The sequence below is a fragment of the Leucoraja erinacea genome, chromosome 20 (genome assembly GCF_028641065.1).
Source record: "Leucoraja erinacea ecotype New England chromosome 20, Leri_hhj_1, whole genome shotgun sequence".
NCBI lineage: Eukaryota > Metazoa > Chordata > Chondrichthyes > Rajiformes > Rajidae > Leucoraja > Leucoraja erinaceus.
In genome coordinates this window covers 14,710,476-14,726,251 of record NC_073396.1, presented here as the reverse complement: position 1 = coordinate 14,726,251, position 15,776 = coordinate 14,710,476, and the positions used below count along the sequence as shown (strand labels likewise).

General features: G+C 40.6%; 1 protein-coding gene across 2 annotated transcripts in view; it reads left to right on the top strand.

Annotated features, from left to right (window-relative positions):
• LOC129706817 (dual specificity mitogen-activated protein kinase kinase 6-like) overlaps nucleotides 1–15,776 on the top strand; it is an 87,825-nt gene that overhangs the window by 57,396 nt on the left and 14,653 nt on the right. For both annotated transcript variants that reach the window (XM_055651332.1, XM_055651331.1), the window contains exons 4-7: nucleotides 286–399; nucleotides 8,709–8,828; nucleotides 11,966–12,082; nucleotides 15,670–15,721. In XM_055651332.1, the coding sequence (XP_055507307.1) occupies nucleotides 286–399; nucleotides 8,709–8,828; nucleotides 11,966–12,082; nucleotides 15,670–15,721 (403 nt within the window). The remainder of the gene's footprint in view (nucleotides 1–285; nucleotides 400–8,708; nucleotides 8,829–11,965; nucleotides 12,083–15,669; nucleotides 15,722–15,776) is intronic.

The following is a 15,776-nucleotide window of genomic DNA, read 5'->3' as shown; positions in this document are numbered from 1 at the left end:
GATAGATTCTTGATTAGTAAGCGTGTCAGGGGTTATTTGGAGAAGGCAGCATAATGGGGTTAGGAGGGAGAGATAGATCAGCCATGATCAAATGACAGAGTAGACTTGATGGGCTGAATGACCTAATACTGCTCTTATCACTTATGACCTTATGACATAACAATTTGACCAATGTTCCCTCTGAGACTGGTGCTCCTTTTGAGATTAATGCCCATTAGTTCTTTCTCGCACATTGTATACAACAAAACTGTTTAATTAAATGTTACTCTTGTGTGTCAATTGCAGAATTTTGTGGTGGAAGCTGATGATTTGGTACCTATCAATGAACTGGGCCGAGGAGCATATGGAGTGGTGGAGAAGGTGCGGCATACACCCAGTGGAACCATAATGGCCGTAAAGGTAATTCTTTTTTTAATAAATCTCCATGCTCTTAAATGAACCAATGTGAGCCAATCATCGAACAGAATTAGATTTTTCAAGAATTAACTCGGGATACACTTGTGTAGAATTGGGTTCAAACTTTGGATCACACTTGTATTTTGCTCTGAATCGGTGGAGCGATAAATTTTTAATTAAAGGTTCAAAGGTTAGTTTATTGTCACGTATCAATTAAGGTACAGTGAAACTTGAATTGCCATACACCCATTCTAAAAACATGAGGGAACTGGAGGAGAGAGGAATCGAAGCATAGATCAGATATTATCTAAAGTAGATGGAACAGCCTCGAGGGACTGAGTAGTCTTCTGCACTTCCAATCTTAATTTGAGATGCAAGTGATTTGTTTTTAAACTTTCAACAATCGGCTTACAACTTTATTTTCCTTTCATAGACCCACTTTTGTGCCGAACATGATGCCAAGTAAACTGATCTCATCTCTGGTACATAATACATATCCCTTTATTCCTTGCACTTCCATGTGCTTATCTAAAAGCGTCTTAAATGCTTATGTTCTATGTTCTTAAAAACCCATTTTTTTTTAATTTCCTGTAGTTCCTCTTGTCCTGCTCAGACCCAAAGAGTGTATTATATTTCATACACAAGTGTTTGCAGTTTAATTTTAATTACCTATATTCCAGTCTCCATCACTATGCTTTCTCTGCAAGAATTTCTGGCTTAAAAAAAATTGAAATTCACATTTATTGTCACGTGCACCAATTAGGTACAGTGAGTGATATTTGAGTTGCCATGCAGCCATACAATTAAAAGAACACAACACAATTAAAAGAAGTATTGAACTTAATAAACGTCCACCACAGTGATCACTGTGATGGAAGGCAATAAAATTCAGTCAGTCTTCCCCCTTTTCTCCTTTTGTTCACCTGTGTATGGGGCCTTGACCATCCGTAGTCGCCACTAAGGACAGCCCGATGTACAGGCCCTCTCGTCAGGATGATCGAAACTCCGACGTTGGAACAGATGGAACATACGGGCTTGGAGTGCCCGAATCGTCCACTTTCTTACCGGAGACCACGGCTTCACGATGTTGAAGTCAGCAGGCCGGCGGCCGGAGCCATTCTTCTGGCTCCGCGATGTTAAAGTCCACGCTGCGCCTGCTGCTGAAGCTCTGGGCTGTCTCCGGGAAAAGCCGCACCAATCCAAGTTGTTAGGCCGCGGGAGGAAACGGAAATGTGACTCTGAGAAATGTTGCATCTCCGCCGAAGTAAATGACTGGAAACGGTTTCCCCTAATCCCCACCACCCCCCACATAAAAACATACGGAGAAGCATTAACACATACATTAAGACATACTAATAAAAATTTAAAAAAAGTTGAAATGACAGACACACTGCTGGCGAGGATGCCGCTCGCGGCGCCATTTGTTCGTTTTATGTAACAAACAATGGAAAGTGAAATGCAAGTGAAAGACTTTAGCATGAATTCGGAGTCTCTGTATTTGACATTGGCATTTAAAAAATTATATTTGAAGTATTATCAAGTCAAGTCAAGTTTATTTGTCACATACACATACGAGATGTGCAGTGAAATTATTCAAAATCTCATTCAGATTAACTGCGATGGGTTGTTGATTCTCATTGATTTTCCAGTATGCTGAATGAATGACATGCTACTTTATCTCCGTTTAGTTAATTTGTCTTTCAGATGTGTGATTTCCCCATCATATTTGAGGGTAGTTAAGAATCTGCAACTAAATCTGCAAATCTGGCCTTTGCAGATATAATCATTGCATGAATTAATTATTTTAAAAAACTTGCTATTTTTGGTGCCCCTTTCATGTATTTACATGGAGCAGGAGGAGGTCATTTGGCCTGTCCATGCACTGCCACCCCACAGAGCAATCCCATTCATTCCACAATTAATGTTACTCTCTAACCTATTCTTATCAAGTTCCCACTAATTCTACCAGCTGCCTGCACTAGGGGCAATTTACAATGACCAGTTTGCATGTCTTTGGGATGTTGGAGGAAACTGGTTCGCCTGGGGGGAATTCCATATGGTCACAGGGAGAAAGTGTGACCTCCACATAGTCAGCACTGGAGGTCAGAATTGAGTATGGGTATCTGGAGCAATGAGGCAACAGCTCTGCTCCCCATTCAAGTTCTTTTCATCACCATTCCTCGTTTTGTTTTATCCCTCTTTCGATGTATTGTGAACCCTTTGCTGATATAGAGATACAGTGGATGAGTCTATTTTATGAGCCTTAAATTTTCTTGGTTGGCTTAGCTGAGGCTCAGTTCAGAATGCCATCTAGTGGTTGCAGTATCGTTGCAGTGGAACAGTTTTACTGCGATAAATTTGCAGGTCACAGGTTGAAATGTGCATTACTGACTATCCTTTAGCATTTATAAGCAATAAATATATTTTTTACAAAAAACAATAAATTCACATCAATCCGCACTGATTAAATATCACAGGTGGAGCCATTTCAGTTGCAAATTATCTAAATAGGTTTGTATGCAGTTCCAGATCATGGAGTCTGGCACTTGACATCAGCTGCACAGTAATAGCCTTTATTGTCATATAGCTCGAGTTTTCTGCCAGTAAAGGCAGAGAAAGCGCATCATCTGCCGCCACCTCGAGGGCACCAACACAGCTTTTGGCCATCTGAGGAAAACTGTTTGAAGATCAAAACCTTTAAACTGGGCACTAAGCTTATGAAGTACTCGGCAGCAGTGAATTTCATCCTCCGATGCACTTCAGCGGCATGGACTACGTACAGTAGCTATGGCTATAAATTGGGATGGTACCACCATCATTAACACTGCAAATCTCTTCAGGCCCATTGGCCGGATGAGTGACCCAATATCAATGTTCTCTCCTGGGTCAGCACCTACAGCACTAAGACTCTAAATACCCACAGATAGCACTGATAGGTGGGGGAAGGGTCGAAGAATAATATTCCAGGATGTTCTCCATTCCTCACCAAAGATGACAAGAGTGCAGCAATTGGTGGTGCTGCTGCTGAGATACAGCTCCAGTGACCCGTATTCAATTCTGACTGTGCGGAGTTTGTACATCCTTTCTCTGATTGCTTGCACTTCCTGGAGGTGTTCCGGTTCCCGTCACATCCTTCTGACATGCTCTTGGATTGGGTAACAACGGTCATTTCTTCCTAATATAGTGTAGTTTGATGGTAGGTTTAGAAGAGGGGGGGGGGGGGGGGGCGGGGGTGGCGGCAGGCAAGAGGGAATAAAATATGGGGAAATACATGGGGGAATGATACTGACGAGAAGGCTCTGAGAGCCTGGATCACCACCTACATCGTATGAAGAAAGAGTAATGTATTGTATTCTTAATTCATGGACATGAGAGCCTTGAATCTCTTTAGAGGCAGGTGTAAGACCAGTGAATAAAGTGGGAGGAGTGCACCACCTCCTGTATCACCTCCCCATCTGCCCAACATATGACAGTCTGCAGATCTCACCTCAAACTCATTAACCACCTCAGATCCCAGGGAGCTTGAGTGAAAGTCACCCTTGGCCCTGAGCAACTGCTGAAGATAAAGCAACAACAGCAGCAGTCAGCTACATAGTTCAACGGTAAACAAAAAATGCTGAAGTAACTCAGCGGGACAGGCGGCATCTCTGGAGAGAAGAAATGGGTGACATTTCAGGTCAATACCCTTCTTCGACCCGAAACATCACACATTCCTTCTCACCAGAGATGCTGCCTGTCTCACTGAGATACTCCAGCATTTTGTGTCTACCTTTGATTTAAACCAGCATCTGCAATTCTTTCCTACAGCTATACAGTACATTTGGAACAATGTTGTCTGTTGCATTTCTCTAATTTCAATTATGTTTTTTCTTTAATTGCGGTTGGATTGCACACAAAACACAATGCTACCCAGTCTAATTTCTATGTAATTTGGAGTATACTGTAATCTGCTTCAATTATTGTTTCATGAGCAGTAACTTTTTTAGGAAAATTGGAAGTGGGCCTCAAACCAAGGTTTCGGGGATGTAACTCCAATACCTCATTCACAGGCACAATGAGTTGAATCATCTTTTATTGTGTTGCAAGAATTGTTATTGTTTTTGTGCCACATTTGATTTTTGTTTTTGTAAGTGCCCTTCTAGTTCAATATCTTAGATGTGTGTGTGTGTGTGTGTGTGTGTGTGACTCCACATACAGTGCAGGACAGCAAATCGTGGTAATTGCGGCATTTGTTTTTCACAGACACAGGCAATATAAAGGAGCATTCCTATTGCACTATACAGCTTTTTAAAAGAAGTCTCGCTAGGAGCAGGTTAGTGTGTAATAATGCATAAGTATGTCAGCTGTGTCCTGGAGGTTGATGAAGACATCACAGCAAAGAATCTTTCCTCTTTTTCTCTCCCCCCTCGCTCTTTTTGAACCATTAAGTGGTCCATCAGAACACTCCTGTTACTCGCCTAAAATTTACAACACAGCATAGAACCAGAAATAAAAATATTTAAGTTATAAGTGTTAGGCGCTTTAAAACAAAAATTGGCAAAAATTACAACTATTCCACCTTGGCCAGAGATGGATAAGCAGTGGGATAGTGCACTAATTCATTGCAATTGTTGCTTTGCTAATTCCCAGAAATTAGCTGGCATTGTTATATTACTGCAGTGGTAATTAGTTAACTGTTCTCCAAATATATTAAGCTGACATGTAAATCTGTTCTATAAATCCATGTATTCACCAGGAAATTTGGATTGACTTTTGTAAAGTTGGATTTGTGGCTTCTATTGGTATTCCATTAACTTGTGTTCATCATCACTGCTGTACCGCAATTACATAGTCCCACATAATCCTTTAAGCTCTAAGTATTATTTATCATTTTAATAATTGTTGGAACGTTTGCTTAAAGCAATAATGAGTTTCTGCAGTCCTTGCTTCATTTTTTTTGTTGTTTAATTTTTGGTTGCCATAGCTTCCGTTTGAGGTTGAAAGACTTAAAAAAATCTTGGATAAATCAAAAATGGGCAATAATCAATACTGTTTTAATGATAAATTATGGGGATTGTTAAGCATAGGAAACAAAGGAAGAGATTGCTCGGGGTCGTGATGGAGAATGTTGTATCTGTGGCTGTGGGTGAGATACCTGAAAACTGGAGGGTGGCTAATGTAGATAAGAAAGGCAGAAGGACAAACGGGGTAATTGAAGGCCAGTGAGCATTACATGTGGTAGGGAAACTATAGGGGTAATTGTAAGGATTAGGAGTAATATGTGTCCTGTCCTGCAGAGGCTCTCGTATTCTCCACCAATGCTACGCAACCATCAGAGATGTCTATGACTCCATCCGCTGCCCACATTTTGAAAAATCTGACCAGTAGGCTATTCCCTGTGTACAAGCTGAAACTAAAGCTTGAGGGCAACAGAATGTTGCACAACGCTGGCCTGAGAAACAGAAGAGCTCCTACATGACTGCTTTGAGCTGGTGAACTGGACCACATTCAAGAACTCTGTGGCCCACCTAAACGAGTAGAGACAAGGAAATGCAGAAGCTGATTTACCAACCCAAAAAAAAACCCACTGCTAGAACTAATTCATCGGGTCAGGCAGCACCACCAGAGAATTTAGTTTACTTTAGAAATACAGTGCACAAACACACCTTCACACCACACACACTGCACACGACACACACACACACACACACACACACACACACACACACACACACACACACACACACACACACACACACAACAGGACACACACATTTACACACACACACCAAGCCAATTAACCCCCCCCCCACGTCTTTGAAGCATGGGAGGAAACCGAAGATCTGAGAAAATGCACACAAGTCGTAGGGAGAATGTACAAACTCTGTACAGACAGCACCTGTAGTCAATATCGAACCCAGATCTCTGACGCTCTAAGGCAGTAGCTCTACCTCTATGCCACAGTGCCGCACAAATAGGTGACGTTTTGGGCCAGGACATTTCTTCAGGCTAATTATAGTGGGGAGGAAAAGAGGTGGGATAGGGACAAAGCATCGCAAATGATAGGTGGATACAGGGGAGAGGTGGGGGGAGGGGGCTTGATTAGTAGGTGAGTGGACAAAGGCTGGTGATGAAAAGAAGACAAAAGTCTGTAAGATAAGGAGAGATGAGCGAAATGTGAAGATAGAGAAAGGGATATAGGTAGAAAGTGGGAGGAAAGGGTGTACATCCAGGTGGGGGAGGGGGGCAAAAAAGGGTAGATTGTTAGTTTGCTTAAATTGGACAATTCAATGTTCATTCCACTGGGTTGTAAGCTACCCAAGCGGAATATGAGATGTTATTCCTCCAGTTTACCTGTGGCCTCATTCTGGCAGTGGAGGAGGAAGTGAGTTAAAATGGTTCACAACCAAGAGATCCAGCAAGCCTCGGTGGAGCAAGCGTCAGTGTCTGGCAAAATGGGTGTCCAATCTACATTTGGTCTCACCAATGGATGTGAAGGAGGAGGTGCAGGGACAGGTATTGCATCTCCTGTGGCTCCAGGGGATCCAACACTAAATCTTAATCCTCATAGAGGGGGCCTTTGGACTTTAACATTGTGGGGCCCGTGGTCTCTGGTATGAAGAGGCCGACTAGGAAACTCATCTGACAATAAACTGACCTTGAAATCGTGACCTTAACCTTAGTCAGTGTCGGTATGTAGTCGTTTACAGAATTTACTTTAATTCATTAGCTAAGGTGAAAGTACTGCTGCCACTTAAAATCCCAGATGTCATTTGAACTCCACGTCAATCTGCACTGTTGGTAGTTTTGTCATTGTTCATCATTATTTTCCTAGAACACCAAACCTCTCCCAGTTAACAAAGCAGACAGCATGGTGAGCATTTGGGAATGTTATTGCACAGGAGAGCCACTATCCCAACTTCTGTTCAATTATTTCTGCATTTCCAATGCTGCATTTACAGCTGTTCCTACATTCTTTCTGCAAGCCTCTGATCTCATGAACAGTTGCACTTGTCGCCTTGCCTCCATTAAGTTAATGACCTCTTCTGTTTGGTCTGGCTCATCTTTACTCAGTCTTTTCAAATTACACTTACTGTTAAATTACACTAACTGTTTTAATGGTTAGTGTGTAAAAAATGAAATGCTGCTTTAACAGCAAGGTTTTTTTGCATCTTGTCTCTATTATGCAGCATTTTCACAGGTAATTGCTTAATGCTTAAATAACTTAGCCAAGCTTCCATTCATGCCTTACAATGACAGCTTTACTGTTGTTTATAAGTAAAAGATTAAAGGGCTTGTTTGATACCATAAGTGCACTGAGTTCAAACAACAATAAAAGTTTGCATAAACTATTTGATCAAGGATATTCTTTTGTTGGGCCAGGTTGACCAGGTGTGTAAAGCCTTCACAAATGTTGTACAATTTTCTTTGGATTAATTTTGACAGGATTCACTTTGTGTTTATTTTGTTTATTCTTGATCCACTGTTGTATACAGCCCTAATTCGAATGTGGAAAAACATCACTACTTTCTGTGCTTCTAAATCTTTGCAAATATCCTTTAAGGGGGAGGGTGGCTTAACCCTGATTTGTGGTTTATTTTATCAGAATTTCAGGGCATAACCTCACCATTTTGGTTTCCAACTTCAAAATGGAGTCCCCTCCTCACCTGGGAGTTTGGAATATGGTAAACTGACCAAACTTGGTCATGCTACAAGCTGGCTGTAGTTTAAGCCTTTTTGCTGCTTTATATCCCAATTCAGTTTCAAGGAGCTTCTTTGACAGACATACTATACATGTGCTCTGGTCCTTTTAGTGATGGAAGCTCTTGTGTGTGGAATGGACTTCAAGTTTGCTGCTTTTTCTCTGTGGAGCAATAATTGACAATTGCCATTTTAAAAATGCACTGATACCCAATCCATTCAATTGCTTAGTTTGCCGATTTCCATGTCAGTAACATTCCCCCCTTCATTTTAACTGCTGCAGAAACACTCGTGACCAGCCTCTCATTGTGAGCTTGAGGTTTTGTGTTGCAATGTTCGTTTCATCCATCATTTTTCAAGGAGATGTAAAAGAATCCAAACCCTGTTAAAAGTGGGCAGCAGTGATTCTCTGGTATTGTAGCCTTCAATACGCATCACTAAAAGAGATTATCTGCTGCTTATATATGTTTGCTGTACACAAAGCTGGTAACCGTGTTACATAAGTGACTACACTTCACAGGTACTTAAGGGGCGGCAGGGTTAGAGTTGCCGCCTTACAACACTTGCAATTCCGGAGATCCGGATTCGATCCCGACTAACTTGTGCAATATGTCTTTATTTCTGTTTTTCAGAGAATTCGAGCAACTGTGAACACCCAGGAACAAAAGCGATTGCTAATGGACCTAGATATCTCAATGAGAACGGTTGACTGTTTCTATACAGTCACATTTTATGGAGCACTGTTTCGTGAGGTATTGAAATATATTTAGTGGCAGGAAATGGGGATTAAAAATATGCAATATTTCATCTTGAAAGTGCAGATGTGAATCCCAATAGTGGTCAAAGAAAGCATCAGCATTCTTCATTTGTATAAGAATGCGGAAAATTAAATTACTGTGTAGATGGACAAAAAGTCAGCATAGATATCATGTGCTGAATGACCTGTTACTGTACAACTATGGCTCTTGGGGAAAGCAGCTCAAAATGAGTTTATCTAATACTTGGCATGGGATTGGAAAGGAATTATTAGATTCAAAATCTCTAAATTGTGATCTGTGCATCGGGCAATCTTTTATGTCATTACTGACATTGTCTCAGTATTTACGAACCTCACACTGTTCAGTGTTTGTTGTTTTTCTTTTGAAATTCCAGCAGTTTTTAAAATATTTGTTCTAATTTCTGTTGTAAAACCATCTGGAGCACAATCTGTGCAATTAAATAATGTTCATTACTCGCCTAACTACTGACCTTTCCCAGACTAACTGACCGCAACTGTGGAAATTGTGTGCAGCTTATGAGGTCCAGTAGCTATGTGTGAAACCATAACAAATCTCCAGCATCAATACCTGAGCGAAATGCATAAATAAGCTGCTAGACCCAACGCAAGAATAGCCTCCCCATTCATGGGAAAGGAATGGTTGCTATAGATCCATACAGTACTAAAACAGGCCCTTTGGCCCAACTTGTCCATGATGATTAAGACCCCCATCAAAACTAGTCCCATTTGCCCACGTCTGGCCCATATCCTTCTCAACCTCTCCTACCCAGATACCTGTCCAAATGACCTATAGAAAAATGTTGTTGTTGTACCTGCCTCACCTACCTTTGACGGGTCATTTCATATACCCACTACTCTCTGCATAAAAATGTTGCCCTTCAGGTTCCTATTAAATCTTTCACCACTCAACTTAAACGTATGCTCTCTAGTTCTTTATTGCACTACCCTGGGGAAAAATACCATGCGATTGGTTAAGAAAGAACTGCAGATGCTGGAAAAATCGAAGGTAGATAAAAAAAAGCTGGTGAAACTTAGCGGGTGAGGCAGCATCTATGAAGCAAAGGAATAGGCAACGTTTTGGGTCTGAAGAAGGGTCTCGACCCGAAACGTCGTCTATTCCTTTGCTCCATAGATGCTGCCTCACCCGCTGAGTTTCTCCAGCTTTTTTATCTACCATGTGATTGGTTAAATGTCTTTAATTATTTTTATGTATTCTCATGGGATTTTGTTTGTTACCCCTTATTTCTATAATGTTATTAATTTTTTAATTGTTCGATTGATTGGTTAAATATTTTCTATGTATCAAACATTAAGAAACAGTCTTGGGTTTTGACAGCCAGCTCAGCCATTCCCTTGTGTAACTACCAATCCATTCCCTCCCACTTCACGATTGCAACCTCGTATGATTGCTTTTACACACGCATGGGGCGGCCCAAAACCTGTCCACCAGTTACACAATGCAGGCCGGGAACATGATGAAATATTCTCCACTTGGCTGGTTAAGTGCAACTCAACAATTCTTAAGGAGTGCATTTCTACTGAGGCCAAAACAATGTGGTTAATTTGTGTCCCATCTATTGCTTGAAATGTTCACCACTTCCACCACCAGCATCCAAGGTTGCAGTTTGCAACATATCAAACAATCTATTCCAATAACATGACTTCTATTTCGTTGAAGGCCATGGGAAGCAAGCACACAAGAACAGTACCGCCTGCACTTTCTCTATTGAGGCACACATAATCATGACTTGAAAAAGTATAGCCTAGTAAAGTATAGTCACAAGTTCTAAATCGTTACTATGACTGTCAGGAGCTATCTTTCGCTAGTATCTGGAGACCAAGGCACTTGCCTTCCCACTCTGCTGTGGTCCAGGAAAGCTGAGACAAAATGGATGTAGGCAGGAATCAAGGAGGGTACAAAGACTGCAGTGCTCCGTGATGAGATTTACATCACAGTGCAGGTATAGAACTATTGGCATACCATATCTCAAAAGCCAAGCATGTCAGAGTAGGCATTGGTCTGTATTGCTGATTTGCAAAGAGGAATTCAAAGTGTCACCCCTAATGGGTGTTACTTGAATTTCCAGTATTAGTCATTCAGTCAGCAATGTGTTGTACTCGTGCCATGAATGAATGTGGTTTAACTATACAAAGCTGTATAGCATTTGCCTATTATTTAGATTGTTATCTTGCATAAATGAACACTGAAATTAACCAGTGTATTGCCCAGCATTAATCTGTATTTACTTCACATCTTCCTATTTGGTTCCTTTATTAATTACCTTAATTGTACTCTGAAAAAAACACATGTACCTGTCTAAATGTTTTTTAAACGTTGCAATAGTACCTGCCACGCCTACCTCCTCTAGCAGCTTGTTCCATACACCCACCACCCTTTGTGTAAAAACAAAAGTTACCCCGCAGGTTTCACTGTACCTTAATTAGTACATGTGACGATAAACTGACCGTGCAAACTTGAAACCTATATCCTCTAGTTCTCAATTCACTCTGCACGTTTAGTCTCATGATTTTGTACACCTCTACATAGTCACACCTCATCCTCCTGCGCTCCAAATGTATAAATGTTTGGGACTCCCTGGTAAGTTTGCAAAAGTGTACAAGTCTTGAACGCCACACAGCAAATGAGTGTGTTATTCCAACTGTATTCTATTGCTTCATGAAGCACAGCAGTGGGGTCTAAACTCCTGCAATCGAACTGTTAAAACCCATATTTTCTAATTCCATGCGGAATTAAATGATGTCATGCGATACAAGGATTGCAATGCATTTGGCAATAGCCAATCCATTTTCTCCCCATAACGAACATCTTACAATCCAGACAACTTCCTGGGGAATCTCCTCTGTCCTCTCTAGTGCAACCATGTCTTTCCTATACTGTGGCAATCAGAACTGTGCACAATAGTTCAAGTGTGGTGTAACTAATATTTGGTAAAGTTGCAACCTAACATCCCAGCTCTTGTTTCTAAGCCCCAACCTATGAATTATCTTAGCCGAACATTTGAAATTAAGTAAGGTTTATTAAGTGCATCAGAGATGGTTTGAAGAGATGCTTATTTTGATATTAAAATTCCCCTTTGTTTTTAATCTCAGGGTGATGTGTGGATATGTATGGAACTACTGGACACGTCGTTGGACAAATTCTACAAAAAAGTGATTGAGAAAGGAAAAACTTTCCCTGAGGATATTTTGGGGAAAATAGCTGTATCTGTAAGTTTTGTTGTATGTGCAGTACTGAATTCACAGGTGAATTAACTATTGCACGTTCGTGATTCGTGGCTGTTTTTTGTGTTTGTAAGATGCTCTATATTTCAACCAGACTGCTACATTGTTAATCGATTGAATAACTCATCAAACTATTTTTTTTACAATAGTTAAGTATCTATGCCTGCCTGTTCTTCACAAGAAAATCTTGCATAGTATGCTGACACCATGATTAATTATGGCGTAGTGTTCCAGTTGCCAGGATTAATAATCCAGAAACTCTATTTCATATCCCACCATAATTTATCAAATAAATTTTGGATTAATGATCTAAAATTCATTTAAAATACAACAAATTGGAAAAAGTGTCGCAATGCCAATAAAAATTGTAGGATGCTCGTGAAAAGAATAGTTTCATTAATGAACTTGAGCAACTCTGAATTTACTCTGGAGAAGCTCTGAATTTCATTTACTATGATCACTTCTAATGAATATTGGCAAAAAAAATGGGACTACAAATTGCAGGCAGATAATCACGATTCAGCAATGTTCAAAACTAAGACCAAAATCAGATTAAACTGTTTTGCGTGTTATGGCTTGTTCATAACAATAATATGGGTCATGCTCACCTGGTTGATTATTAGAAAGAGATAAACAAGAAATGGGTGACAGACTGAAATGAGCAGTTCTGATGTTGACAGAAAGAAAGCGTATGTTGTCCAAAGTTAGCAAATTTAAATTTGAGTCTTTAAGGCTACAACATGGCCAGATGGACAATGAGATGGTGTTCCTCAAGCTTGCATTGGGCTTTGTCATAATAGGCCATAGACAAGTCGGGGAGAATGTGAATTAAAGTCAAAGGCATCTGGAAACACCTGTGGATTCGACTAGAAGTACTCTATGAGACGATCACCCAATCGGTTTTTGCTTTTTCCATTGTAGAGGAGCCACATTGTTCCTCTTCATTGTAAAATCTGAAAACGGTGCACTAGCTTGGAGAAAGTGCAAGTGAATTGCTGCTTCATTTGGAATAAGTTCGTAAAACATAGTAGAATTAGGCCATTCGGTCCTGCGAGTCTACTCCGTCATTCAATCATGACTGATCCATCTTTCCCTCTCAACCCCATTCTCCCACCTTTTCTCCGTGACATTTGACACATTTACTAATCGAAAACCTGTCAATCTCCACTTTGGAGATACCAAAGACGGCCTCCACAGCTGTCTATAGCAATTAATTTACAGATTCACCACCCTCTTGCTAAAGAAATTCCTCTTCCTCTCCTTTCTAAAGGTATGTCCTTTAATTTGAGGTTGTGCCCTCTGTCTAGACTCTTCCTCTAGTCGAACCTCCACATTTACTCTATCCAGAAATGACTCTTTAGTGTGAAGGAAGGAGATGAACAGGCAGTTGATCCATCTCCTGTGGCTGCATGGGGAAGTGTAGGCTGAAGATGGTGGGAACGGATGAGTTCGCCAGGGAATTGAGAAGGGAGTGAGCCCATTGAAATGCTGAGAAGGGCATTACATGTTGGTGCTAGTGGACATTGCAAAGGTTGATTCGCAAGCAGTGGAGTGGAAGGTTAGAAACTGGGGATCTTTGGTTTTACTCTGTCATGGAAGAGAGGTGTTGATGCAGAGGTGCAGGAAATAGGTGAGATGCACTCAAGGGCTCTGAATATTATGGTGAAGGGGAAGCAGTGTCTCAGGAAGAAGGAAGGCTTTTCTGACGTGCAGAATACCTTATTAGATCAAATGTGGACTCGACCTAGGGACTGGGAGGATGCAAAGAAGCCCTTGTGGAAGGAAGTATATGAAGATATCTGTGGTAGACCGAGTGGCTGGTCCATGCACTGAGATGGAGATGGAGGGATCACAGATACTGCTTGGCATTAGCACTTTCAGCATTTTCTGTTTCCCTTTCAGATTTCCAGCATCTGCAATCTTTTTTATTTTAATTCACTGTCCAGAGCAAATTATTGGCATAGTTTTGAGCTCTCCTGGGGGTTGATCTTGCAATGGGAGATCAAGTGCTTATATGGCAGCTGGGTTACTTAATCAAATGGTTGAAGGAATCCCACAACCTTGTTTACTCATTGAATTCTACACATTTAAGTACCTTTGGAGATAGTTTCCTCTTTATTTAAGGACTAGTCTGAATGCATTCATAAAAGAATGAATGTTTCAACCCAGGATGACAAATGTCTGAGCTCGGGTTATTGAAACTTCACACGATATTATAGCAGTGGTCTATGTCTGAGTTGTATACTATTTTGGGGTTGCAATGTAACAATAAACTCAATGTAGAATGGGCTTAGCCAGTGACTGTGTTTGTCTAGATTGTCAGAATGTAACTAGATTATTGGTCATTTCCTTCCTGTAAAATCATTTCAGTGCATCATGTTTTGCTAAATTTATCATAGACTATTAAATCTCTCAATTGCTTCTTTATGGAAATAGAGGAATAGATCTAAATATCCTGGGGCCAATTTTGACTTGATGTAATGGTGTTAAACACATCACATAAAGATGGCAAACTGTTAAACCTCTTGTAATGTTTTCTCCCTCTGGGATTAAAAATTGGGAGCGGTATAAAACAGCTCACTGATTTGCCATCACCTCTTACTTACTGTACAAAGTCAAAATGGTTTCTCTTCTCTGTTACTCCTTTAATCTTATCCATTTTAGTGTGCTAAAATCCACACTAGTCTCCCCCTTTGTCTCATATTTAAGGACGGGATTGAAGGAGTTTTGTTTAGAGAGACAGCATGGTAACAGGCTGTTCGGCCCACCGAGTCCATGGGTAATCACTCACACATTCACACGTTCTACATTATCCCATTTTCAATCCACTCCCTCCACACTAGAGGCAATTCAGAGGCCACTTAACCTACAAACCTATACATCTTTGGGATGTAGGAAGAAACTGGATCACCTGGAGGAAACCCACACGGTCACATGGAGAACATGCAAACTCCACACGGACAGTATGTATGGTCTGGATTAAAGGCGAGCCTCTAGCACGGCAGCAGATGCAATACTGAGTCACCGTCGAATAAGCCCTTTCCTTTTGGTTAATGTGACAGTTTATTGTCTGGCCTGACGTGGCAACACATATAGAAATAGATCAAATATCACTCAAATCTCCATATATTTTGCTTGCTACCACAACATAGCCAAAGCCATTGTTAGCACAATAATTGCTGACAAATGTGGGAATGCAGGGTGCGACAAATGTGCCATTACATCATCATGTGTTTGCGGAAGAAATTACACATGATTATAATTATCTTAATGATGCCCGAGATGGCACCTACTTAAAATAGAGGGATATATTAAAGGGTAGAGAGAGTCAAAGGTTCAGAACAGATATTTGGCATAAACCACAATATCCTGGAAATAATAAGTAGGACCATCAAAACCACAGTAGATTGGTCAGTGTTTCAGACAAACTCATAATTAGTCGTTTGCTTAGAAAGCCTTATAACAATTTTTCTGCAATATTACATGGGATGGAAGGTGTACTGTTTTGGGATGTTTGTGGTATTGTAGTATTTTGAGAAAGTTAATAAAAATGTGTTTTTGTGCCTTTACAGATCGTGAAAGCATTAGAGCATTTGCATAGCAAGCTTTCTGTGATTCACAGAGGTGAGTGCAACTCTTTCATACGAAGCGATGCACGTTAAGTTCTTCCTTTACTCAT